Source organism: Cynocephalus volans, chromosome 14 (genome assembly GCF_027409185.1).
Source record: "Cynocephalus volans isolate mCynVol1 chromosome 14, mCynVol1.pri, whole genome shotgun sequence".
Classification (NCBI taxonomy): domain Eukaryota; kingdom Metazoa; phylum Chordata; class Mammalia; order Dermoptera; family Cynocephalidae; genus Cynocephalus; species Cynocephalus volans.
The window spans coordinates 66,664,090-66,691,850 of record NC_084473.1 but is presented as its reverse complement, the minus strand read 5'-3'; the positions used below and the strand labels follow the sequence as shown (position 1 = coordinate 66,691,850).

General features: G+C 43.3%; 1 protein-coding gene and 1 long non-coding RNA gene across 4 annotated transcripts in view; one reads left to right on the top strand and one right to left on the bottom strand.

Annotated features, from left to right (window-relative positions):
* Positions 1 to 21,285: 21,285 nt before the first annotated feature.
* On the bottom strand, positions 21,286 to 23,033 carry PCBP1 (poly(rC) binding protein 1). Its single transcript, XM_063078300.1, has one exon. It carries the CDS (start codon positions 22,744 to 22,746, stop codon positions 21,676 to 21,678), a length of 1,071 nt encoding a protein of 356 aa, XP_062934370.1. The 5' UTR covers positions 22,747 to 23,033; the 3' UTR covers positions 21,286 to 21,675.
* An 880-nt stretch (positions 23,034 to 23,913) lies between these two features.
* Positions 23,914 to 27,761, top strand: part of LOC134362900 (uncharacterized) — a 48,708-nt gene continuing 44,860 nt past the window's right edge. The window contains exons 1-3 of one of the 3 annotated variants that reach the window (XR_010021660.1): positions 23,914 to 24,426; positions 24,882 to 24,972; positions 26,803 to 26,935. This is a non-coding gene — a long non-coding RNA (uncharacterized LOC134362900). The remainder of the gene's footprint in view (positions 24,427 to 24,881; positions 24,973 to 26,802; positions 26,936 to 27,761) is intronic. The other 2 variants (XR_010021659.1, XR_010021658.1) reach the window with 2 other exon arrangements.

Below are 27,761 nucleotides of genomic sequence, written 5' to 3'. Positions count from 1 at the left end.
TCAAGAAAATGAACTCCCAGAGGACTCACCATGTTTCCAGCCTTGAAAATGGCCCAAACTCAAGTCCCAGGTCAGGCTTTGCTAGCAAACTTCTCAATTGTTTACTTTTTATACAAAAGAGATCATAACATTTCTATTGTTGGACAGTCAGGATTTTTTTCCCAAATGTTTACTATTGTAGACAACCTTGAACACACCCATGATTGTTTCCTTGAGATAAATTATTTGAAGAGGAATTACTGAGTCAAGGAGTACACGATTTTCAAGGCTTCTGGTGTGCATTGCCAAATTTTCTTCCAGTTTATCTAATTATACTCCTACCAGCTATATGTGGTGCCTTTTATAGTCTTACATCCTTGACAAAACTGGGTATTTAAAAAACACTGTGAGTTGAAAAAAATTTTATCTTGTTTTAATTGAGAAGTTGAAAATCTTTTTATCTGTTTCCATTTTTTAAGTGACTTGTCTCTGCCCTTTTTCTTCTTTTGGGATATTAGACGTTTTCTCCTCCCAATTTATAATTATTATTTTAATAGCAAGAATATATATACTTTGAAATATGCCTGTATTTTTTTTGTTTTTCTCCTTTTAATTCTGTTTTATACTTTTCCACACAGAAAATTTAGAAATATTTCAAAATCTAGTTTCCAAATCATTTTTCCTTGCAGCTTTTGGTTTGGGTTTCATGTTTCTAGGTGGCAAGTTTTAAATAGTCCCCGTGATATTCCCTGACAGCTGAGACCTAATATTAAGTGGAGAGCATTATAAACCTCAGACATTCCAGCTCTCAATCCACCTAGCCAGTGGTTTTCAATTTTTTAAAAAAACGGTGACTTGAAGTAAAAAATGTATTTTACATTGCAAACCACTATACACAAAAATATTTATTTTAAAAAATTATTTTAAAGTGTTTCATGAAACATTGCTTACCCTAACTACATGTAATATCGTCTGATACGTCCTGTTTGACTAATTCTATTCTATCTCATTAAAAAAAAAAAAAGTGTTGGTCTTTATCCAGTAAATTGATTTAACAAGCCATCAGTGGAGTCTTGACTCAGAGTCTGAAAAACAGATCAGGACCATGAAGAGGCTGATTTTCTCACTCCCCATATCTTACCTACTTCCATGCCACTTTCACTCATTTCCCACTCCAGAGGGGTGATGGAGAGGTCAGACAATCATAAATCCATACAGGAACACTGAAGACTTGTGTATGAGCACTCAGGCTGAACTAAGCTTTGATTGAAATCTAACAGGCAAGAGCAAAAACTCTGGTTTTGAATTTCAATCCTGAGGTTTAGAATGTGGTTCCTTCTAGTTCCATGGTCCTGAAATCCTCACCCTAACTATACTCTCTTGAATGTAGTCCTAGAAACCTCCTCTTGTCTACTCTTTAATCCAGGACTTGGCAACAAATGGTCACCAGGATCTGCTCCAGCTCAGCTGTTCTTTCAATTAGAGCCCAAGAAAAGGATGACTACTTTCTTGGGCAGAGCAACTAATCCGATGCATTCTTTGCACATACATTTAGACTGACATGGAGAAGCCAGCCCCGTTGTGTAAGGGTAAAAAATCATTAGTTAACTTAAAGGCTGATAACATAAGGGAAATACAGATGAATCCATTAGAAAGTCCTCATAAGATACATCAGCCTAAGATTTGGGGTCAGAAGACCTGAATTCAAGTCCCCATTCTATCTGGGGTTTTCCAACATTCTGTTCTGGGCCAACTCAAAACTTCTCTGTGCCTCATTTTTCTCACCCATACATGGTTATAATAATGGCAGCGTTCTCAGGATTGTAGAGAAATGCAATTGAAACCGTAGCAGAGCGCTAAGCAATGGTAGTTGCTGCTGTTGTTGGTTCATATAAAGGCCTCCCTGACTTTGAAAGGCTGTTGAACTACTGGCCATTTAATCTGGTTAGTGATTTGTGCCTATAGCTTAACTCCAGTTAGAGCTAATGGTTCTAATAGCCTAAAAAGATTTTAGAATTTAGGCCAGGCACCTCTGGTTATTGCTTGGTAGGACTGGCTGTGCATGTGCAGGTTTCTATGCAATGAGCCCCAAAGCACAGCTAAACCGAGTCAAATGCATGCCATATGTTTTTCTTTTTTAGAGAACCCTAAGGGGTTCTTGTAGAGTGAACTCAGCCTGCCTTCCAGGCACTTCTGAGCTTTCTAGATTGTGTGCCTTCTTTTCCCCCTGCCCTGAGCAGCCCTCTTACTCACTAACCCCCCAAGGGCATCTTTGTAAGTCAGGCTCCAGAGTAGCCACCTTGGTGTGGTTTAGATGAGTTCTAACACTTCCAGGGATGCAGCAAGGTCACAACTGCAGATAGGCTGCCCCAGTCTGCATGCAACTCCTGATAATGATGACTCTATGAAGGGAGCAACATGCCAAGCTTAGGCTGAATCTATAGCTCAGAATGGGGGCTTTTTGGGGTGACAGGGCACTCCTATTCCCTTTTTCTCTCCCTAATTAAATTTCCTGCTGGGGCCACACCCGGGAGGACTGCCTGGCCCACAGGGATTTCCTTTCTCTGAGAAGAGCTACACCTAAGATGAGTCCCTATGGCCGTGTCTGGGGTCCAGGACCGTGTTTCCCTGGGCAGAGCTGACTGATAGGGCTATAGACACCTAACCCAGGCAGGCAAACTAGATTCTCTCTCCTGGGAATTTGAAACCTGAACAGAGTCTCTGAGCCTGGCAAGTTTGGAGCGGTGTCACATGAAACACTGTGTTGTAGAAAGAAGGCCCCCAGCTGCCCTGGTTCCTGCCTGGCTGGCGCTGTTTGTTAGCGCTTCCTTCAGTTGTCTGAGCCGCCCCAGTCTCCTTCCAGTAAAGTCCCATTTGGATCAGAGTTGTTTTAGGAGGATTTAAAACAAAAAAACAACCCTCCCCCACCCCCCAAACCAAACCAGAAAACCATTATAAATATTGTAGCATCCAAGGAGTAGAGAAGGGGCATGGTGTAGTGAAAACAGCACAGACTTTGTGTCTTTTTTTTTTTTTTTTGACTCTTTCTGTACCCAACCAAGGTAGTTTTGAATCTTGGTTTTCAACTGGCCAGCTGTATAAATTTAGGAAAGTTACCCTTTCTGAGTCTTAATTTCCACAGCTATGAAATGGGGATCACCTACCTCATAACACTGATTCTTCGATTGGTCAACTGACATTTCTCATGGTCACACAGAGCCTATTTTTGCTCATTTCCTGCTCATCAGCTGTTTGGCAGATAGCTGAGGCCTCTGGACATTTGGTGATATGAGGGTACTTTAAATATCGACATTTGAACATTTTATTAAACCAAAATCGTCTTTCTCCATCTTCTCTCAGAACAAAAGGTTCTAATACTTTCCTACTTGAAGGGCTTTTTTTTGTTTGCTCCCCCTAAAATCCCACTGCACAGAAGGGTTAGGCTGATGGTAGCAACTGCACATTCAGGATGGTCTTTTCTTTCTTTTTTTTTTTTGGTGGCTGGCCTGTAAGGGGATCAGAACCCGTGACCTTGGTATTATAAGACTGAGCTAACTGGCCAGCTGATTTTTTAAAAAATTAATTGTGGTAAAATGCACAAAATTTACCATTTTAACAATTTTTAAGCATACAGTTCAGTGGTATTAAGTGTATTCACATTATTGTGCAGCCGTAGGTGGTGGTGTTTTAATGTGAATTCAGATATTTACTTGCCTTGTAGTTTGATTTTTATGCTTTATGAAAAATTACCATATGAATAAAAAACTTTTAAACGCTTTGTCAGACTACCTGTCTCTGTTTCTCTGGTTTGGAAACTGCAGTAACTGTTATTATGAACTGGGTCAAGTTCTAAGCAGTTTTGAGTTCTGCCATGGGGAACAGTTCTCAGAAGTTAGTGATGGGAAGGGAATTTAGGAATTGTCTAGTCCAAGGGTGTTAATTTATGTGGTTGCCCATTTAGTTGGCCATTCAGGCATCAGACCTTTACTGAGCCTATGCCTCAGAAACTGGAAGGGGTGCGGAAGGAAGGACACAGCCAGGGATGGCCAAGCCTCTGTCCTTCCAGTTGGGGCTCATGGCTGTGCAGAGATGGACATGAACACAGGATGACAGGGGAAGGCATTTAGTGGGCTGGAGAACAGGAGAAAGGCACAGCTCTGCATAAGATGAGATGAAAAATATAGCCTGAGACCAGGTTTCAAAAGCTTCAAATGCCTTGAAGAAGAGCGTAAATTTTCTTTTGATCACTACAGGTAATGGAGGTAGGGGGGTGGGATGTAGGTGAAGTCAGATCCTAACAGGGTCAGATGTGCCTTTTAGGGCCTGTGCTGACAGCCATGTAGATAGATGGGGAGCTGTTGGGGTGCAAAGTGGAGCTCCATGAGAGGCCTGTCGAACTCAGCAGCTTGGAAAAATTACATTTAGTCTTTTTAAATTGCACAGTGACAGAGCCAGGTCCACAGCCCAGTTCTTGGTTCTTTCTAAGCAACTGTGATATGATGGATTTTGCAAAACTTTACAGCATCAGAAATCACTGATATTTCTTTCCAAAGAATACCCTCTCCTGCCTGGTCCCTGTTCTTTCCCTCATTTCACTGCCAGTTTCCCCACAGCCTCCCTGGGGGAAGTTCCCTCCTTCCCCCAGGGAGAATATAGTAGAGAAAGAAACTTACCAAAAGGATGTGAAGCATTCCTAAACACCACCTCCATACCAGCAGCGGGCTTTGCAATGCTATCTTTGTGCCCTCCAGATAAAGAGATCAAAGTTTCTCCAAGATCTGATTCCCCAGGCTGATTTACATGAGGAGAGCTGTGGGTAGGGAGGAGGGAGAGGCATGATCTGAGAGAGGAGCATGTAGAAATTTCTGTTCCAAAGGTGAAGTCTCCATCATGGCTGGCAGCTCTAGGTCTGCACTAGCAAGGGAAACGGCCCTATTCTCTGGCTGTGGGATCAGACTCAAAATCTAGGGCAGAGTCCAACCTTATCTAGAATCCTGCAATGCCTAAGCTGGAAGGGTCCTTAGGCCTATCTAGGCCAACCCCCCTATCTGACAAATGGGGAAATTGAGTCCCTGAAAGTGGCAGACCAGACCTGGAGACAAGTGCTCTCGGCTTTATGCCCAAAGTACTTTCTACAACCTCCTGCTCCTCTCATCCAGTAGTGCGTCTGTATGTGCGTACAGGTTACAAATGAGTAAAATCTGAGGGATGAATAAATCTGAACAAAACGTGCCCTAAAGTAGCTGCATTTTTGAAAGGCACCAATTCAGGAAGAGCCCAAGTCAAAATGCTCAGCCTTTGGCTTCTATCTACGGCCCTGTCTCCCTTCTTTCCATGCAGTGTGCTCCTTTCTCTCTAGCAACGCGCCACCCTCCCCCACCAACCATTAGTCTGGGACATGGGCACAGCTTCAAGTGGTATGCTTAGGTGTGCAGAATGGACTGGGAGAGAACAAATGAGAGAGCCTAGGGTTGGGAATCCAGTCTCCATATGCACCAACTTTTTACTCTAGTGGTCTCAACTCTGGCTGCATATTAGAATCACCTGGGCAGCTTTTAAAAATCCCAAAGCCCAGGCCCCAAACCAGACTAATTACATCAGGATCTCTAGGGGTGGGGGCCTAGACACAAGGATATTTTTAAAGCTCTCCAGGTGATTATACTGGGCAGCCAAGTTAGAGAACAAGTGCTATTTTCCAAGGTTATGTTCTGTACCTCTTACTCTGACCAGCATGTTATAAATATTTGGCAATCTTTGCAAGAAAAAATAGATTGGGAAAGAGAGTGAAGACAGATTGCTGTGCTTTTCAATTAGGTTAAAAAACATATAACGGGTAAGCGTTCCTGAGGGTGGGTTTGTAACTTGGTGTTCTCTGCTGTGTGACAGCTCCTATGTTAACAGCATGTATTGTGTCAGGGCATGTGTCTGTGGTGCACCCCAATTAGACCCTAATGACTTTGCCACCAGGGAGGCAGTTATGCCTAATGGTTAATGATGGGAGTTCTGGAAGCTGACAGAGTAGCTTTCTGACCTAGGGCAAGTTACTAAATCAGTGCAAAGTGACTGGCAAGTAGTCAACCTTATAAAAACTGGAGCTATTGTTATTTTTATATATGACTTTGTACTTTCATGCTTCCTTAGGCAAAGTACTGTCCTGTAAAAGGTCATTGGTTGATGGCCTTAGTGCAGCACTGTCCAATAGAAATAAATATCCTGGAAGCCATATATGTAATTTCAAAGTTTCCAGTAGCCATATTTTAAAAAGTAAAATGAAACAGGTGAAATTAATTTTAACAACACAGTTCATTTAACTCAATATTTCCAAATATTATCACTTCTATGTGTAGTCAGTAAAAAATATTCATAAATTATTAATGAGCAATTTTAAACTATTTTCCCCCCATACTTAGTCTTTGAAATCCCATATATATTTTATATCTTAATTCAGGCTAGCCACATTTCAAGTCTTCATCAGCCACATGTGGTAAGAGGCTACCATGTTGGGCCGTGCAGGGTCAATGTTTCCTTCATGCCCGCAAACTTGCACATTGTAAATTTCCATTAAATGTGCTCCCCTGGGCTGGTCCTATCTCCTGCCCAGAACCCCTCTTCACAGCAGTGTCCCTGCTCTGCCCAGGCCTTCTCTTGGTCCAGCTTGGGCATGTTTTGAAAAAGGCTATGTTGGGCCAGCCCATGGCTCACTCGGGAGAGTGTGGTGCTGATAACACCAAGGCCACGGGTTTGGATCCCATATAGGGATGGCCGGTTAGCTCACTGGTTGAGCGTGGTGCTAACAACATCAGGCCAAGGGTTAAGATCCTCTTACTGGTCATCTTTAAAAAAAAAAAAAAGAAAGAAAAAGGCCACATTTTTAAGCCTAATATTGTGTACCCTGATCCTTGTGCAAACATCCCATGCCTTTGCAAGGTCCATCAGCCTCATCCTTGCTTCAACTTGCTTGCTTAGGCCAGGATATTTGTGACCGTAAAAGAAAAATTACATTTTCTGTCTTAATTTTTACAAATGTATTTGGATGGCCAAAAAGGCATCCGGCCCAGGGGTGGGGTGGGAAGTTCACAGGAGGCTTTGTACCTACGACTCTTCTCACCCAGGCCCCGCCCCTCTGGGGATGGCAGCCCTGTGGCCTTTGCAGCCAAGCAGCATGAGTCATCGTGGTCACTTGTTAAACCCTTAGCCCCAGACTCAGAGCCGCTTTGTTTTTCAGTTGAATAGGCAGTCCTGGACACACACGCACACACACACACACGCAGTGAACCAGCGGAAGGCTTGGTTCTTAAGTGGGAGAACATATTGCTTGCCATAATTACTATCATATTCCTGAAACTGGCCCTCCACTACCATCCCAGGGGCTGGTGGTCTCTCTGCCAGGGAAGCTGTCTATAGTTTCATTTAGGGCAGGAGGTTGGGGAATAATTCAGATCTTGATCCAAGGGCAAAACAAGGCAGAAATTCATCCTCCTATAATTGGAGGGATGTCCACAGCCCCCAAAGAGAACCACTGCTGCAGCCTGGGCAGAAGCGTCTCTCCCTATCTCCTGCCCAGGGTTGGGGATTCAGTCTTCATATGTGCCAATTCCTTTTCAACTCCTGTGGCTCTCAACTGTGGCTACACATCAGAATCACCCGGGCAGCTTTAAAAATTCCCCATGCCCAGGCCCAAACCCAGAACAATTAAATCAGAATCTTTTGAGGCCTTTACTCTTTGACCAGGTGGATTATGATTTCCAGACTCAGCCAGAACCCTAAGCTCTGTGCAGCAGTCCTTTACTCCTCCCAAGTCAGTAGGCCCAACAGTTTCCAGGCCCAAGAACAGTACTTGGACACCTCCATCGCTCCCTGGACCCCTCTGCCAGTCTGGTGGAAAATGCACACAGATGCGTTCCTTTTCTGCTGAGGCACCGACCCTTCTCACGTCCCCACTACAGGAGCACATTCCTTCTGCACTCTCTGTGCTGTGTTCTGTACACTTTTCCCTCTGTCTCTTTCTCAAACTTTTAGCGTGTTTTACCGTCTCTTCTTTCTCAGTTTATGAACATCCTCGTGTCGATACCATCTAAAAAATTCAAATACCTTCCTCAACTCTGTGTCCTCATTAACTTGGTACCTTATTTCATGGCTTCTCTTTCCTGCTAAGCTTCTTCTTTTTTTTTTTTTTTTGTCGTTTTTTCGTGACCGGCACTCAGCCAGTGAGTGCACCGGTCATTCCTATATAGGATCCGAACCCGCGGCGGGAGCGTCGCCGTGCTCTCAGCGCAGCACTCTACCGAGTGTGCCACGGGCTCGGCCCCCTGCTAAGCTTCTTGAAGGAGCAACCCTTAAGGCAGTATGCACTTTCTTGCCTCTCCTCAACCCATTGTAGATGGCTTTGGCGCCATCATAACACGGACACTCCTGTCACTCATTAAACTCACCAGTGACCTTCTAGCTACTAAGTCCTTGGCCTGTTTTCAATCTCCCCACTCTTTGTTCTTTGGCTATGTTGATTACTTCCTCTCCGTTGAAATTCATCTCTGGTCTCCAGGTGACTCCTCTCTTTACTGATTTCCACTCATCTCTGTGAGGGTTTCTTCTTCCTCGGCTCAGCCTTGAGATTGGTTTTCCCCAGTTCCATCTTTGGCCTTTTCTCCAGTCTGAATTTATCTGTCCCAAGGCTTCAACTACTACCTATATGGTGTTAACTCCCAAATCTTTGTCCCTAGTCCATATTTCTCTCTCTCTCCGTGTGTGTGTGTGTGTGTGTGTGTGTGTGTGTGTGTGTGTGTGTGTGTGTGTGTGTGTGTGTGTGTGTGTGTGTGTGTGTGTGTGTGTGTGTGTGTGTGTGTGTGTGTGTGTGTGTGTGTGTGTGTGTGTGTGTGTGTGTGTGTGTGTGTGTGTGTGTGTGTGTGTCTGGTATAGGGATAAGAAAACCCTTGACCTTGGTGTTAATCAACACTGCGCTCTCAACAACTGAGCTAACCGGCCAGCCTCTAGTCCGTATTTCTTGTATGTCCAGCTGTCTACTGGAGATCTCCACACTAATATCCTTCTGCATATGTCCAAAATGGAGCTCATTATTTTCTTCCCATCAAATTTGTTCTTCCTCTCATCATCATACTTAGTAATGAGAAGTATCACCATTAAAGTTAGGAATAAGAAAAGGGTTCCTGCTCCCATCACTATTATTTAGAATTACTCTGGAAGATCTGTTCAATTCAATAACACTTAGAAGAAAAAGAAACAAGAGCGACACACGTTGGAAAGAAGGCAGCTATCAATATTTGCAGATGTGGAAAATTCCAAAGAATCATATGAAAAACAGAACTAATGAAAGGTTCAGCAAGGTTGTCTGTTACAAATTAATAATACACTAAGAAAATAGTATTGCTTTATGCCGTTATTCCTTCATTCATTTAAAATTTTTATTGAGGGTCTACAACGTGGAGGCACTGTTTCTTAAGCTCTAGGACTACAGTTATGAACAAAAGATATGTGGTCTCTGCTCTCATGAAGCTTACATTCTAGTAATAAGAAGTTAGATGTTATATTGAAAAAATCCCACTTATAATAGCAACCACAAATATAAAATATGTAGGAATAGACTTAATCAGTAATGTGTAAGACTTAGTTAGAATAAAGCCATACAGAGACATAAAGGGAGTCTTTAAAAATGGAAAGAAATATTATCTATCTAGATTAGAAAACCTAACATGAATTTTACATTTTAGTTTATTTATTTTAGAGGTACTTTGATGTAATAAATTTAATCAGAAGTTTAAATGAAAGAAAATAGGCAAAAATGTTGAAAAAAGGTCTAAGACTTGTGCTACCAGTCATTACCACCTCGTACATAGAAGCGATGACCAAACAGTGTGGAGCTGGCACAGGAAACAATGGGTATATCAATAAATCTATAACAAAAAAGACAGTGTTGTCTAATAAAGGCATCATGCATCAATAGCGAAAAGGATGAATTAGTCTAGGAAATGACAGAGTTTCAACTTGATGCCAAATCTGGAAGTGGCTGCCTGAAGTTCTAATAAGGTTGTGAGGCCTAGTCTAGGTTTAGCCAGGAGTTCTGCATTTGATTAGAAATGTCTTCCAGGGGCCCAGGAGGGGGAGACTGACTTCACTTGGCCACATATTTGCCATTCCTGGATTATTCAATAAGTATCATTGGAACAAAAGCCAGCAATTTGGAGAAAAAAATTATTAGCTCTTCCCATCATATACCCAAATAAATTTCAAATGGATTATGTTTAAATATTTTTAAAAGGAAACATACTAGAAGAAAACAAAAGAGGACAATTTCAAAAACAATTATTGCATTTAGGGAAGGACTCCCCAAGAGTGATATTAATGACAGAAACCATAAAGTTAAAGATTGATAGGTTTAGCTACTTAATCATTAAAACCTTCTGCAGAGCAGAAGTTAAAAGGAAATTAAGAAAACACAAACGCAGTATACATGGTGAAGTGTTAATATTTTACTATAGAATGAGCTCCTAAATCAATAAGGAAAATATGAAGACCCCCAAAGAAAAAAGTGAAAAGATGTGAATAGGCAATTCACTGAAGGAGAAATGCAAACATCTGAGAAAGATACAATTTTTTAAAAATCACCTATAATCTAAGGAATGAAAATTAAAACAATACTGTACCATTTTTTTCACCTGCCAGATCGGCAAAGAAAAAATCTCCAGTGTGGTTAAGGATGTTGGAAGCAAGATTGAAATGGAGAAAATCCCAGCTAATGTTGTCTAGTCACGTCTTTGTAATGATTTCTGATTACCTTTTTCAGCGAGCAGTCAAGCAGTGGAAGGTGGCATTTACTGGCGAGATCTGCAAAAAGTTGTGAACGAAGATCTCTGTAGGTAACCTATAATTCTGTAAATTTGTGGTTAGCACGAATATCCTGTCACACTGTTAAGTTCTAGTTTCTTTTTCTTATTCTCTCTTCTGAAGAAACGGATCATGAGTATTTAGGCTATTTTCCCTTAATAAAGTTTTAACTTTTTGGTGCCTTAATCCCTTGCTAAAATTTTGGATATAAGCTGGCCCCACCTCCGGGTACAGTGAGACAGCCCCCTGCTGGGCACCACAATGTTGGCCTAAGGCCAGGAAGGCCACTTATATGGGCCATCTCCTCCCCTGTGAGGAACAGGAGACCCACAGGTCTTCAGCCTTCTGATCAAGTGAGACCAATCTCTTCTGACACATGGACAATAAAACCCACTTTTGTCACCTTGTTCTGGATGAGCAGGAGCTTTCTCCCCAAGGACATTTGATGTTTTAGGATGGTGTCATCAAAGATCATCTTCATTCTGGCTCAAAAGTGATCTTACTTATATTGCGCAATACCCAAATAACGAACAGAATAAAAATGGGAAGGTTTTATTAATAATATAAAAGTGCAAATGAGGTACCTTCTGATACCTTCCTAGGGCAAAGAGGCACTTCACACATTGCTGGTGGGAAATTAAATTGGAGGACAATTTGTTTGACTTTGAATAGGGCAGAAAGAAGAGGTGAAGGGCTAGCTGGTTAGCTCAGCTGGTTGGAGCTCTGTGTTATAACGCCAAGGTCTAAGGGTTCGGACCCCAGTACTACCCAGCCGCTCAAAAAAAAAAAAAAAAAGAAAAGAAAGGATGAAATCATTAAAAATAATGATAGGTTTGCCTATTTAAAAATAACAAAATAATCTCTTGTACATCAAAAATATTTTTCACATTCATGACAAAGGGCTAATATTCTGAATATAAAGAGTGCTCTTACAATCAGTAAGACAAAAGATGCCCACCCCAGAAAGAAAACATGCAAAGGATATAAAGAAGCAATTCATAAAAGGAAAATATAAATGCAAAAATCATGGAAAAAAGGTTCAATATTATTAGAAATTAATGAATGCCAACTAAAATCACAAAGAGTTCCTCCTTTTTGCTTAACAAATTAGCAAAGGTTAAAAAAAAAAGATGAGCCCCAGTGTTGGTGAAGGTGCCGAAAAAAGGGTGCAGTGGTGAGAGTATACTTTGGTAAAACTTGCTGCAGAGCAGCATTTCTCAACGAGTAATCAGAGGTTCCTCTGGCTGCCTGGAATGTTATCAGGAGTCTGAGAGATAAAAACTATTTTCATGATAATACTAAGATTCTATTTGCCTTTTTCACTCTTAATTCACTCACAGACATAGAGTGCAATTTTCCAGAGTCTACATGATTGGTGATATCACAACAGATTGATGCAGAAACATATGAGTTGGCTCCAGTGTATTCTATCACCAGACACTAAGGAGATCTGAAAAAATGTAAAATTATGCCACTTTTCAAACTAAATATTTTTTGTTTTGGAAAATAGTTATTTTTAAAACTTTTTTTTTTTGGTGCTGGCCGGTGAGGGGATGTGAACCCTTGACCTTGGTGTTATCAACACCGTGCTCTAACCAATTGAGCTAAACAGCCAGCCTGGAAAATAGCTATTTTTAATAAAAAACATATCACTAATGTTAGCATTTAATGGGTTTATTATAATTATTTAAAAAGAAATTACTATATAAATATTTTTTTAAATTTTATATTTTAATTCCTAAGACAGTCAATACAAATAGAAATAACGCAAATAAACAAAATCCCTTTTAGGAACCTCAGTGATTTTTAAGAGTGTAAAAGCGTCCTAAGACCCAAAAGTTTGAGAACTGCTGCTCTAGAGCAAAGTAATAATATGCATCAAAAACCTTGAAAATAGAGCTGCCCTTTAATCCGGACTATCCTCTTTTGAATAATTTGTCCTAAGAAAATAATCAGAGATATATCTCAAGATATTTTTGTAAGTATATTCACCACAGTATTATTTGAGACAGCAAAATATGTCTGATAACAACAAGGTTTAGGGTTTAATCCCTGTACTGGCAAGCTGCCAACAACAACAAAAAAGACAGCAAAATGTAAAAACAACTTATATATCCATAAATAGGAGATAGGTTAAAAAAACCCATATGACTAATAAAAAATGCTACTATAGGGGGGAGGGAGAAGGGAGGGAGGTTTTGGTGATGGGGAGCAATAATCAGCCACAATGTATATCGACAAAATAAAATTTTAAAAAAAAACAAAAACAAACAAACAAAAAAAACTCAGAAAAATCAAAATGGGCAAAATAAAAAAAATCAAAACTAAAAAAAAAAATGCTACTATAAAATTGTACTGTAGTATTTATTGTAGTGAAAATGTTCACAATGTTTTAAGTTAAAAAATAAAATATAATGAAAGAAATCTTTTTAACAAATGTGCTAGGACAACTGAATATTCACGTGCAAAAGAATGAATTTGTTCATTCCCTGTACCAGCCAGCCACCAAAAAAAAAAAAAAAAAAAGAGAGAATGATTGTGGACCCTTACATCATATACAAAATTAACTCAAAATGGATCAAAGACCTAAATCCAAGGTCACAAAGATTTATACTTTTGTTTTCTTCTAAGAGTTTTATAGTGTAAGAGCTAGAACTATAAAACTCTTAGAAGAAAACATTAACATAAATCTTCATGACTTTGGATTAGACAATGGTTTCTTCAATATGACAACAAAAGCACAAACAACAAAAAAACAGATAAATTGGACTTCATCAAAATTTAAAACTTTTGTGCTTCAAGGGACTCTATCAAGAAAGTTAAAAGATGAAAGCCTGGCTGGTTAGCTCACTTGGGAGAGTGTGGTGCTGGTAAAACCCAGGTTAAGGGTTTGGCTCTCCTTGCCAGCTGCCAAAAAAAAAAAAAAAAAAAAAAGTTAAAAGATAATCCACAGAATGGGAGAAGATATTTGCAAATTCTATATTGGGTAAGGTTCTAGTATACAGAATATGTAAAGAATTCTTACAACTCCCTACTAAAAAGATAGCCCAATTTTTTCAATGGGCAAAAGATTTAAATAGACATTTCTCCAAAGAAGATATGTAGAAGGCAATAAGCAGGTGAAAAGATGCTCAGTGAGGTAAATGCAAAATCATGAGGAACCATTCACTCTCAAAAGGATGGCTATAGTAAAACAGAAAAGAAAATAACGACTGTTGGCAAGAATGTGGACAAATTGGAACCCTCATAAACTGCTGGTGGGAATGTAAAATGATTTAGCCACTGTGAAAACAATTTGGCAGTTCCTCAAAAAGTTGAAAAAGAGTTACCACGTAACTCAGCAATTTCATTCCTAGGTATATACCCAAGAGAAAGAAAAACATGTCCACACAAAAACTTGTACCTGAACGTTCATAGCAGCATTACTCACAATAGCCAAAAGTTAGAAACAACCCAAATGTCCATCAACTGATGAACTGGATAAACAAAATGTGGTATGATTATATGATATCCTACGTTGTATGACCATACCATATTTGAGTATGAATATCTTCAGCCATAAAAAGGAAAGAAGTGCTGATACATGCAAAATTGATAAATTTTGAAAACATTATGCTAAATGAAAGATGTCAGATGCAAAAGGCCACATATTGTATAATTCTATTTTTATGAAATGTCCAGAATAAGCAAATCCATAGAAATAGAAAGTAGAGTAACGCTTGCTGGGGTGAGGGAGGGTGGGGAGTGACTGGTAACAGGTACAGGGGTTTCTTTTTGGGGTGATGAAAACATCTGGCATAAGACAGTGATGATGATTATACAACCTTGTGAATACACTAAAAACCACAAAACTGTACACTTTAAAATGGTGAATTTTATGGTATATGAATAATACTTCAATTTAATATAAAGAAAAAAGAAGAAATGGCATACAAATTAGTGTGTAGATGATCCCATTCTAAAAAGACTAGTATATCTATATATACGCATAAAACAAAGAATAGAGGATGTGAACAATAGCAATATGGATTTTAATATGTATTCATATTCAAGTATGTTCTATAAAAGCATGTGTTGCTTTCTTATTTGAAAAATTGGGCAATAAAAGTTATTTATGTATTTATTTATTTTGGGGGGTGGCTGGCTGGTATGGGGATCCAAACCCTTGATCTTGGTTTATTGCACGGGCAATAAAATTATTAAAGAGAAAATAAAACAATGAGCAGACTGTCCATGTAGACTCTCCCAGGGACAGTTTTTCTGTCCTAGTGAGATGATCCAGAAAAGTGGTTAAGAGAACAGCTTGAGAGCCACGTTACTTGTGTCCAAATACTGGCTCTGCTATGGACCAGGTGTAACCTTGGGCAAGTTGCTTCATTGTTGTGCTCCTTGGTTTTCTCACCTGGAAGGTGGCATCAAAATAATGTCTACCTGGGCCAGCCCATGGCTCACTTGGGAGAGTGCGGCGCTGGTAGCGCTGAGGCCCCAGGTTGGGATCCTATGTAGGGATGGCCGGTGCACTCACTGGCTGAGCGTGGTGCGGATGACACCGTGCGAAGGGTTGCAATTCCCTCACCGGTCACAAAAAAAAATTAAAAAAAAAAAAATAATAATAATGTCTACCTCGTAGGGCCCTGTGGACTCAGTGAGTTAATTCATTTAAAGTGTCTGGAGCAGCGCTTTGCACATAAGCAGCATTTGGTAAATGTCAGTCCGGAGATGTTGGTTGGGGAGGCTTAGGTTCCAGGCTAGGGAATGGCTACATCTGACCTCGCTAAGGTCCCGTCAGGAGTCAGTGGGAGAAAGTTGTAAGAGCCCACTGCGCAAGGCCAGAAAAAACTTTTTGAAGTAGAGGTAAATTAACAAATGAAGGCATAGGTTCTCATCTACATGGAGGTGGGTTTAAGAAAGCGCATCTGCACCTCCTCACTGTGGTTGAACTGCTCAGGGACTAACCAACTTGGTATTGTCCGTCACCTGAGTGACTGACTGGGTAATGTGTTTTTGTCAGTAAAGTACAGTTGCCTCAGCTCCCTACCAAGGCCAACTTAGCCTGGTGGCAGATATCTGGAGGCAATCTCAGCCACTGGGAGGAGGAGAAGGGTAGTTACAATCACCCTATCCTTACTTTAGTGGCACAAGGTCCAGGGGGCAATCAGGGAAGCCAGAGCCCTCAGTGTTAGGCGTGAGGGCAGGGGAAGGGAAGAAGGAGTGGTGTGGGCCTGCCTCAGGGACTAACTTCTCCCCAAGTGACCTTCTCTGGTAGCCCCCTCTTCTCCTTCCCCTCTGCTGTCCTCTCATCTGCCCTACAAAGTCTAAAGTGACAGGCCCAGTTAGGGATGTTCAGAGCAAATCTCTCCAGAATTTCTTCTTTTCTGCTTCCTCCTCAATCAAGCACCCATGAATAGTTACCCAAAATGCCAAGCTGGGGCTTGTTACTGCTTGTTTTTTTGTTAACTTCCGTTTTTCTCTCTTAGAGAGTTTACAGAAGGCCTGTGTGTCAGAAGTCAGCCCTGTGGGAGGAGGCAGAGCAGGGATGGGTGCCCACAAAGACAGCATTGTTTTCTAAAGCAGCCAGAGAATCATGGATATTATTTTATGCAGTCTTCTCAGATGAGGACTAAGGCCCAGAAAGGGGGAGCAATTTGTCCAAGATCCCCCAGTAAGTTGATGATAGCTAGGACTAGAACTCAGGCCTCCTAATCCTCAGCAGAGTGTAATTTTCCTTGCAGAACGTTGACAGTCAAGAGCGGGATCCCCAGTTAAAAGCCCCAGAGGCCCAGGCAGGTAAGGAAGAAGAGTACAGCCAGGGTCAGAATTACTAAGAAACAACTATGTCCCACAGGCAATATGACTTTGGGGGAACTGCAAGTTGTTCTGTATGGAAGGCTGAAGGTGGAGACAGGAGATTGGTAGGCCTTGTGCTGGTGAGCCTGGTGGGGAACAGAGGCTGAAGGGCCTGTTAAGCTGTACTGAGAAGTTTGGATTTTCTTTTGTAGACCGTGGTTGGAAGTGGGACATGAAGGCCTTTATGCAGGGGAGTGCTATGGTCAGATTTGAATTTTAGGAAGGCACCTCAGGTGGCCAGGCTCGGGAAGGTGACCAGAGGATTTGGTAGTGAAAGGCTTTTCTTGCCATGACTGCCTATTTATATGTCTCCCTGGCAGGAGGTGGCAGGCCTGGGGATGCTGGACAGTATGTGGTTCACCACTTGGGGTAGCCAAAGTAGCAGGGAATTAGGTGTGTTCAGCTCTTGGGAAACACTGCTTACTGTCCAGGTCACAGAGAATAAGTAGCTGCTCTAGGGGTGAACCCAGGAGTGGTGATTCACTGTCCAAACTGCTGGTCGGGGTGAGGCATGTGGTGGTGGTGGTGTGTGTGTGTGCATGTGTGCACGTGTGTGTATGTTGAGTAGGGCTAGGGAGGGGATTGGGGGTTGGGGGGAGACCAGCCTTCTTCTCTTTTTTTTTTTTTAAAGATGACCTGTATGGGCAGGCCCCGTGGCTCACTTGGAAGAGTGCGGTGCTGGCAGCGCCAAGGCCGTGGGTTTGGATCCTATAGCTGAGCGTGATGCGGACGACACTGTGCCGAGGGTTGCAATCCCCTTACCAGTCAAAAAAAAAAAAAAGATGACCTGTAATGGGGCCAGCCTGTGGCTCACTCGGGAGAGTGTGGTGCTGATAACACCAAGGCCAACGTTTGGATCCCTACATAGGGATGGCCAGTTTGCTCACTTTGGAGAGCGTGGTGCTGACAACACCAAGTCAAGGGTCAAGATCCCCTTACTGGTCATCTTTTATTTATTTATTTATTTTTAATTTTTTAAAAAAAGATGACCAGTAAGGGGATCTTAACCCTTGACTTGGTGCTGTCAGCACCACGCTCTCCCAAGTGAGCTAACTGGCCATCCCTACAAACTCGTGGCCTTGGTGTTATCAGCACCACACTCTTCCTGAGTGAGCCACAGGCCACCCCCTTAGAGACCAGCCTTCTAAACACATGATACAACTCCTGTGGCTATGACACGTGTTTGTCAACTTGTTCAGGCTCCTTCTGTGACAGTGGCTGTGGCCTAATAGCTGGTGGCAGGAATAGAGCTGTGACAAGAAACACAGCAACTGTGGAGAGGCCTCATTGATTTCCAGCCTCAATCCAGAAGTGGATAGGACATGCCAAGCTGCCCCAAAGGGAAAGGACAAAGGAGAGGAGTTCTGAAATTCAAGTCTCCATAGTAGAGGAGACAAAGTGAGTTAAATTTCAATCGTCAAACTACTTGGTGCCTTATAGGTACTGCTCGAAGACCCTCTTCTATCCTCACTCCTCTCTTACCTGCAGTTTTAACTTTCAGCTTCCTATTGGTTCCTTTTATCTGCCTTTAGTGAGGTTCCTTTCAAAAACAACAAAACAAAACAAAAATTTTTTCTCCAATTCTTCTTCCTCAAGTTTTTGTCCTATTTCTTTCCCTCCTTTGAAACCACCAAGTATTTGAGCCGTCTGTACTCCTGTCTCCACTTCCTCACCCCTCTGAGGCCCTCCTCTCCTGCTGTAATCTGGCTTCCCCCATCACTCTTCTGAAATTCTGCTCCCCAAGCACACCCATGACATTGAAATGATCTTGCCCCGTACTCCTGTGGTCTCTAAAATGACTGTGGGGGAAGAGGTAAAAAAAACTATTAGAATTTAGATTTCAATTTACTTTTTAATCTTAACTATTTTTGTTTTATAATATACATATTTAGAATTCTGCTTTTATAGAATTTATAAATAAGCATGACGATTAGTATACATATATGTAATTTATAAATAAACATGTAATAAGGGTATATGCTAAAGACTGGTTATTGACGGTATACACTTTAAGCAAATGTTTGGAGGCCACCAGTTTTCAGGACAAAGTGCAAACCCTTTATTATGGCATTCAAGGCTGTTGACAACTTAGCCTCAAATGATTTTGTCTTCCTCCACCTCCTTTTCCCGCATATTATGATCTAACTAATGTGCTATAGACATCTTCCAATGCACCACAACATCACATTTTAGTTCAAAGTAGGTGCTCAATCAAATCTGTAAAATAGTCTCTTTATAGCATTATCATCCCTCCATCAGCCTTGAAACTTTACTTCTTGATCTCTTAAAGACTCTCTCCTGCTGCTTCAACTGATTCCTTCTGTCTTCTTCACTGGTGTTTCTTCCATATTCATTCTACAAATACATATTGAGTCCCTGCTATGTGTCAGGTACACCAACAGGTACTAGAGATACAGTGGTGTACAAGGCAACAAGGTCCCTCACCCCAAGGATACCCCAAAACTCGGTCTCTAGCCCTTTCCCCTTATTTACCTGTCCCTATGCAGCTCTGACTTCCCTTCAGTTTGTCTTCTACCTACTTGTTGAATATTGCTACCTGCAGATGCTCCTATCCCCGTGCCTGAATTCATTGCTCCCCTCCATACATCTCTGGCCTCCACCGTTTCAATCTCTTGCATTGATTAGCCCCTCTTCGCATTCCTATTGATGCCACTTCCCAGCCTATATTAGAACCTGCTGCTTCTTCCCTGAGGTAGTTTCCTAACTGCTGTTCCTGCCTCTACTTTCAAGATACAATTCATTCTACGCCTTGCTGCCTAAATCATTATTTTACAAATTACTGCCAGCTTTGCCCCATAAGAAGTGCAGGGGGAGGTGGGGAAAGAGGCTGAGGAGCTTGAGGCCTACTTTTCCACAGGGTATTCAAACCACTTCACCGTGTTTTAGGGACTCTTTATACATATTTGGCTTGGTATTTAAGGGTTCAAGCTTATATCCACTCCTGCCCTGATTTTTCCCTCATTGTTCTCAGAAGACACTGTACTCACTTCTAAGTCTTCGCTAGGGACCATCTGCCCACTGTGTCGTGGTCTCTCACTCCAACCCTCTTCTCTCAGGTCAACATTTAATACACACTGCTTTGTTTCCTACCTTTTAAATGTCTTCTACTCCTAGATATTGTGAGCACCCCTCATCCCCCCAGAAATGGGCCTGTTTGGCTTTTTGTAATCTGAAGTTTACTGTGTTCCAAGCACTGTTCTGCTTTACATAAATGCTTTCATTTTATTTTCACAAGCCTAGGTAATGTGTACTTTTAACATCTCCATTTTATAAAAAGGTTAAATAATTTGCCCAAAGCCACAAGTAAGTGGCAGAACCCAAATTTGAAACAGGCCTTAACTCCAGAATTTGGGTTTTCAGTGACCACCTGCCTGACCTCAAAGGGGGTGTGAGGTACATGGCAGATTCCAATCTCACCTTCAGGGACTTTCGGAACCAGGCCTGCATCTCAGGAAGGAGCAGATGTCCTGCAGAGAATAGGCCTCAACCAATATTTATTGTGGATAATACTCCCTTCCCACAGGAGTTTCTCTTTGCCCTTAGTGATTTCCCACAATGCCTGGGGTTTAAGCTACTACCCACTTTGGCGACTAAGTCCATTGTCTTGCAGTTGTTTATAGTGTTGTCTTTGCTGAGCAGAGAATTTCTCTCTCATCAGGTCCACCTAGTCACACTGACTAATGTGGACATGAGACCATTTGTTCTTCACAGCAGGATTTTCCTCATCCACTGGAGAATAAGTGGCACTCAAATCTAAGACCCCTTTTGGGTGTGTGTTTAAAATGTGGTTTACTGAATAGTTTTGGAGTGGGACCCAGGAATCTGCATTTTTGACACTCAGGTCATTCCTAGGCCAAAGGATCAGTCTACATTCCTCTGTGAGGACTGCCCCATTTAGGCAGGATTATTTCCTGCTATGATTCTCTAAACATTGCACACAGCTGAAGAATTAGAAACTGGGCCTCTTTTGTTTCTGGATACACCACTTGGCAGGTGTAATAACATCCTCTGACAGGCTGCTTGCCACAGGTGCATGCTTGGTACCGTCCCCCGTTCCCACTCCTGTTGTCCCCAAGCAAGACCTCCCTATCCCCCCAGCTTGCAGCTGTTGCCCTCCTCCAAGCCCTCAAACCCACTCCTGCCCACTGCCCTCACCTCCCTCCCCAGCCCCTGCCCCTCCCTTCCCTTTCTCCCCCTCCCTCACACCCCTCCCACCTCAGAATATTTTTTTGTTCCTGGCTAAGTTTTGCATATGAGATGGGGGTAGGGGGCAGTGTTAGAAGGAGAGGACGCTCTGCCATTCATCAGAGGTCCTACTAAAATGGGCGCACTTTTTCCATCTGAGAAAACCTTATGTTTTCTACCAGAGAAATGGGCAGAGGCCTCTCTGGAACTCGGTTGGAGACATGTCACACCCAGGGCAAGCCCCTGTCTCAGTAAACAGGCCCAACCTGCCCTGTTCCTTTGTTGGGGCACAGAGGGAATGGAATCTTACCGATAAGATGAAAAGGGCTTGAGAGAATACCAAAGACGGGCCCACCCTTCTCCCTCCAAACACCTAACACTAAAAGGGGAGGAAAAAAAAGCACCAACAAAGAGTTTAAGATAGTAATTCCCAGCTTTTTCAAATATGAAGCATTTTTTAACCAATCCATTTTTTTAATTCTTAAATTCTTGACATTACAGAACTAAACTGAAATTTATTAACATTCCACTCTTACATTTCTTATCGACAAACAGAAATAAAATCCATGAGCCGAAAAACCCAAAACAAAACTAAAAACAGGGAAAAGCTTATAAAACTAAATATGGATTCCCAGCATTAACAGCTGAACAGAGAATGTGATTTTTAAATTCTTAGCGGATGATAAAGTTGTGTAGAAACTGAACACTTACAAATTATTTAAAACCTGGAATCACTGACCAGAAATTACACAGTTGGATCATGGGAAAACAGCAGAAAGAGATTATGAGTTAACCTACACTGTTCTAGCTGCACCCCATGCCCTTCTCAGAGGAAAGCCTGGCATTGATTAGATACTGGGCCAGACTAATACTGGCAGCAGAACCAGTGATAGTAACCTGCCTACCAGAAGAGCCTTCCACTGGATTGGCAATTTTGATCTGGGCCCCGGACATCTGGCGGATCTCATTAATGTTGGCGCCTTGGCGCCCGATTATGCAGCCAATTAAGTTATTTGGAATGGTGAGTTCATGGGTGGTTTGAGTAGATGCATCCAAACTTGCCCAATAGCCTTTCACCTCTGGAGAGCTGGAGTCAATTCCGGCGAATCCGGTCCCGCCGTGCATCATGGCAAAGTGAGACTGTTGTCTTGCCACCTGGTTCAGCTTGGCCAGATCGAGCGGAGAAATGGTGTGTTGTCCTTGAATCGAGTAGGCATCTAGAGGTGGTCCCTCCAGGTCATGGGTGGCGTGGGGGTAGCCCGCAGCGTCGCTGCACCGATCTTGGCCGCCCGCGCAGATGACTGGAGAGCTGGCCGGCATGGGCTGGTACGGAATGGTCATGACTCTCCCTTGCGGAGACTGGGAGAGCGTCTCCAGCATGACCAGGCAGATCTGCTTGACACACTCGGTGACAGACTGCGGCACGCCAGCGATGGTGATGGCCCGCTCGGTGGAGTTGGGTAGCATGTCCCCCGCCACCTGGACCTGGGCCCCGGTACTCTCGCGGATCTCTTTGATCTTACAACCGCCTTTCCCAATCAGGGAGCCGCACTGGGTAGCCGGCACCACCAGCCTCAGGGTGACCGGGGGCCTGCTGGCCGCCGTGCTGTTGGTCATGGAGCTGTTGATATCTTCCTCCAGCTTATCGATGATCATAGCGAAGGCCTTAAAGATGGCATTAGTAGGGCCGGTGAGAGTGATGATTCTCTCCGGACAATTCCCCTCCGAGATGTTGATCCGCGCGCCACTCTCCTCGCGGATCCTCTTTACCGACTCCCCTTTCTTCCCAATGATGCTTCCTACTTCCTTTCCGTGCATAAGAAGCCGAATGGTGAGAGTCACATTTAGTCCACTTTCAGTCACACCGGCATCCATGGCGAGCGGCGGGCGGCGTTCGGGGGAGTTGGGCTCGTTACGTGGTCAAGTCTTTGGTGGCTGGCGGGGGGAGGGGAGGTGTAGGCCCGAAACTGCCGGCGCGAGGCGAGCGAGAGCCGCGGGAGCGAGCGGGCGCGGGTGGGAGGCCGCAGCGTCGTCGCAGGGACGGGCGGCGGCGGCGGAGGGGGCGAGCGGGGCCAGGAACGGCGGGCGGGCGGGTGGGCGAGGGCGCGGCGGTTGGCGACTCCGGCGGCAGCCTCGGCGGTCTGGGCGGGGCGGGAAGCCCGCTTTCAACCCCGCATACCCTCTGACCCCGGAAGTTCTTGCTGCGCAGGACCCCTAAGGAAAAAAAAGGCCCCGTCTTTTTTAGGTCACAAGATTGCGCCAACACTCACATGATACTTAAAAAAAAAAATCTTTTAACACCGCAGTGGTGAAAACAAAGCACATCGTGGGTGGAAGCTGTGTGTCCGGCAAAGTTTTAAAATGAACATGTATTTTATTAACCCTAATGGCACCGGCGGCTGACTGAAAATATTAGTGTTGTATATGGGAGACACACATTATTTTCCTGCCTTACAAAACAGGCTTATGCGTGGAGCGACACGGGCAGCCCCGGCAGCCACTGCAGGCGGCAGCCGGGACGCCGCGGGTTTAAAACATGCGCGTGAGGCGGCCAGAGCGCGTGCGCGAGGGTGCGGGGTGGACGGGAGGGGCAGCTGCCGTCTTCCGGGGGGGAAGGGCGGCGAGGCGAGGCGAGGCCTCACGGGCGGGAGCGCGCGGGCGGGCACGTGGGGCCTTTTCGTTCCCGGCGCCCCCCGCCAACCCTCGCCGTGTCCCCTGCCCCGCGGCGGCAGCCGGCGAGTCGAAAGACCGAAGTCCACCCCCGGCCGCTGCCCCGAGTCCCGATCTGCTGTTTCTGGGATGTGTTTGTGGGATGCATGGCCATAAAAAGAATGGCGTCCATTTACATAATGCTTTGTTTGCATTTTGCAAGTTTCTTTCGGTTAAACCCGCAGAAACTCCACCTTCTGCCCTTGTAGCGTTTCAACCGGGAAGGCTTTGTCAGACATTTGAAATAGTGTCCATCTGTGGAGGTCTGGTTTATTCAAGGGTTGCCGACTAGGGCTTTGTGGAGTTCCTGCGGCTTTTCCTGCGCTGCAGCTTTTCGGCCCTCAGTGACGCCTTCCCTTTCCCAGCTCCCCCAGCTCTTGGCCTCCCCGCTCTCTTCGGGGGCGGCCGCAGACAGGCCCGCCATCTTGGAAGGCCTTTCCACTCGAGTTCTTGCTAGGGAAATGTCTGTCGCTCGAGATGTTGGCGTACCAAGTGGTGACTTCTGCCCCTTCCCCTACTTTCTTCGACTAAGCCAGACCAGTAAGGCCGTGTGCGCAACGTGCTTCAGGATCCCTCAGGGAAAGCGGCCAACGTGGCGCTCCCCCGCCCCCTCCTTCCCCGCAGGGGTGGCCGCCATGTTTCCTGGAAACAAAATGGCGGCACGTGGCCCTGCATTCGGTACCAACGAGAAATTGGGGTCGCCGGAAAACTCTAACATGAGCACCCCCCCCTCCTCGGGGCCTTCCCTGCGCCGGGACTCTTAAGACCACACCGGGAAGCTCGCGGGCGAATTTTTAACGCGTTTCTCTCCCTTTCATTTGAAGTGGGAACACGAATAAGTAAAATGTAGGCACGATATCGATCCTCTTGCTCTTTTTAAATTTAACAATGAATAATGGCGGGCAGTATCAAGGGATAATCTGCCCCCTAAGTGCCAAAGCATTTACAAACCACTGCTGTAAGGATTGAGATGGGAAATTACTGCTTTCCCAGACTTCTCAGCACAGCAGTTGTGCTGGAGAGACCACGATAGGGTTTTATAAAGCTTCTTTTAAAGGAAGGCTAACTTCCACGAAGACACTAAGATGCCTGTGACTTTTTCACAGGCCAGCTGGCCGGTGAGCCTCAGTTTATAACAGCTGGTATCCACTTTTAGTCTAGAAGGGACAGACGTTTATTGTGAATTTGCCAGTGCCAGATCTTATGCTTGGCTTTTTACTGCATGCTGCCTTTAATTTTTACCATGATCTGAGGTAGGTGTTGTTATCTCTCTCTCTCTCTCTCTCTCTTTTTTTTAACAGAAAAAGACACTTAAACCTAGAGAGAGGAAATGACTGATTCAAGGTCACACAGTGTCCAGGATGGAATCCAGATCTTCTGATTTCTTTACTGGTGAGCACATTTTGCATATTTTTCTGTAAACTGGGGTTTTAGAATTTAAATTCTATTTTAAACGTTTAAGTGAGCTGTCATTTAAAGGAACCTCTCAGGTAACCTTTTGTTGTGTAATCAGCCCCTTTTTGTATCTGTTTGGGGAGTCCTGGTTTTTCCTGAGGGACACCTGTAATAGGCTCACGTGCTATTTTATGAGGTGTCTGGGTGAGTATAGGAAGGGGGAAGTGATTCAGCCCTGCCCAAAGCCTCAGGTATCTATTAGTCTGGGCTTGTCTGTGGCGTATTTGGCTCTGGGGGAGCAAACAGTTCTCTGAGTCACTTGCTTCCCTCAGCTACCCATGGGCTTGACTCCCACCTTCCCAAACCCAACGCACCAACCAGGTAAAAAAAAAATTATTTTACTCTGGTGCCAAGCCTGCATTTCTCTGCAAATACTGGCAGAGGGTCAGATAAGTCTGTGGCGCTTCAGTTTAATGTAACAGGTAGTTAGTGGACCAAGCAAGAAATATGTGCCTAAACAGGGCTTTACTTGTGTGGGTTTCAGAGACAGAAGAGCTTTTTGCCCTTAACTTACGTTAATATTACATATGAGATTTGCCAAAGTGCTTTCGCATTTTTATATATAGCTGTAAAAACAACTTTAATAGATAGGTACATAACAGCAACTATGACAACAATAGATAGCACTAAGTGATTACTATATGCTAGTCACTGATTAAGCCTTATTCTATGCATTAATTCAGTGGCTCTTACATTTTTAAAAGCAAACCAATGTAAGAAATAAATTTTACATCATGAATCAGAAATCTACGCACACATGTGACAGAAACAATATTTTTGCGAAACAGTACTTTACTACGTGCAGGGTACTCTGGTTTATATATAGAAAAGGGCACTTTATAACTAAAGTGATTAAAAATCCATTAGGAGATTGTGACCACTACACGCATTTAGTCCTTACAAAATCTCCTGAAATGGGTGATGGTGTTATTTTCATTTTATAGAGGCACAGAAGGGTGAAAGCATTTGTCCAAGGTTACATAGCTATTAAGTGGTAAAGCAAGGATTTGAATCTACGCAGTCTGAGTCCAGAGACTACGTATTTGATCACTAAGCTAGATGTGGTCTCTGTAGAGGGCCCTGTTTTGCAGGGAGACAGTATATTAGGGAATTAAAAATATAAATAAATGTTAAAAACTCAGAAGACAACAAAAGGACTAAGTTGCATATAATTAGGGAGTATCCTGATTCAAAGCATCATAGTCTTCTAATCTGTTATTTATTTTCCCTAAAGAAAATTTTATCCATCAGGTCTTTTTTTCCCACAACTGCCTTTTTTCTGCCTTAACTATTCCCTTGATTTCCTCTCACCTGAGTATTTCAACCAACATCCTCCTCAGTGAAGCTTTTCCTAGCTCCCCCAGCTCTTAGCCTCCCTCCTTCCCCCAGAGTAATTTAACCCCTCCCCTCATGGCCTACATTTGGCTGTTGATTAAATTGTAATGTGTCTTGGTGTTGATAATGTGTATGGGCCACAGGTGCCTTGGGTGATGCTGCAATCTGGCAGAGAGGGTGGTGGACTTTGGAATCTGAGGATCTGGGCTCTAGCCCCTGCTGTCCCACTGACTTCTCTCTGAGACTTCTACAATTCAGTTTATCTGTGGGCCTCATTTTTCGCATCTGTAAAACAAATGTAGTGATCTCTAAGGCCCTTTCTAGATCTGTGCAAGAAGTGGTAATATTTGATGACCTTGGTTATTTATCCCTGGAAGGGAGGGGTTTATGTAAATATTTTACTTTTGGTAAATTCTCCACTCCTTTCCTCAGACCTACAGTATCTTGTGGACATGTGAATGAATTCCACACAACTCGTTTTATAGATGAAGCCACGGAGATATGGAAGTCACTGCCCCACCCTTGGAGCCTTACACATGACTCTTCTCCCACTTGAGTGACACAGGTTTGTTAAGGGGTTTAACAAGGCTGGGAAGGTGAGTGAGGCTTAGACTTTGAAAGTTGAACCACAGGACTTATACCCCATTCGGAGGAGTAATTTTTGCTTCCTCTTACATTACATTGGTATGTTATGTAAAGCCTTTCAAAGTGATTTTACATTGCTTGTTTAATCATCACAGACAGTAGGATGTTGTTATGCCAATTTTACAGAAGAGCCATCTTTGGATCAGAGTAGTGAAGTTGCTTGTTCAAGTTTACACAGCTTGTTAGGACCTAAATTGGGCCTCTTGACCTCTAGTTATAGATGTTCCTTTCCTTGGCTTCACACTTGGATGCATGGGATAACTTTACCTTAAACTCGAAAAGCTTTACAGCCAGTCTTTATTTTTTCTGTTCCAGAACATCCAATCCACTTACCTTAGGCTCCTGACTCTTTTGGTTTAAGAGACTGTCTTCTCTCTAGTTCTCTAATGTTTACAATTATGAGTATAGGAAGGGGTGGAAATGTTTTCTTAATGAGATTCTTAAGTTCCTTGGTGGCAGGGACTTTTCTTTTCCCTAAACTGCCTGGCCTAACAACTATACTTATAGTGTGTATTAGTACATTTTTGTTGCTTATAACAAAATACACGGAACTGGGTAATTATAAAGAAAGTGAAATTTATTGCTTATAGTTTATGAGGCTGGGAAGTCCAAAGTCCATCTGGTGGTGGTGACAGTGACCCAGGGGGTTTCACATTGCAAGATGGTGGAAGCAGAGAGAGTCGAAAGAGAGAAAGAAAGATTCTTCTTTTAAAGCCCTCAGAACCATGCCCCAACCACCATTTTTA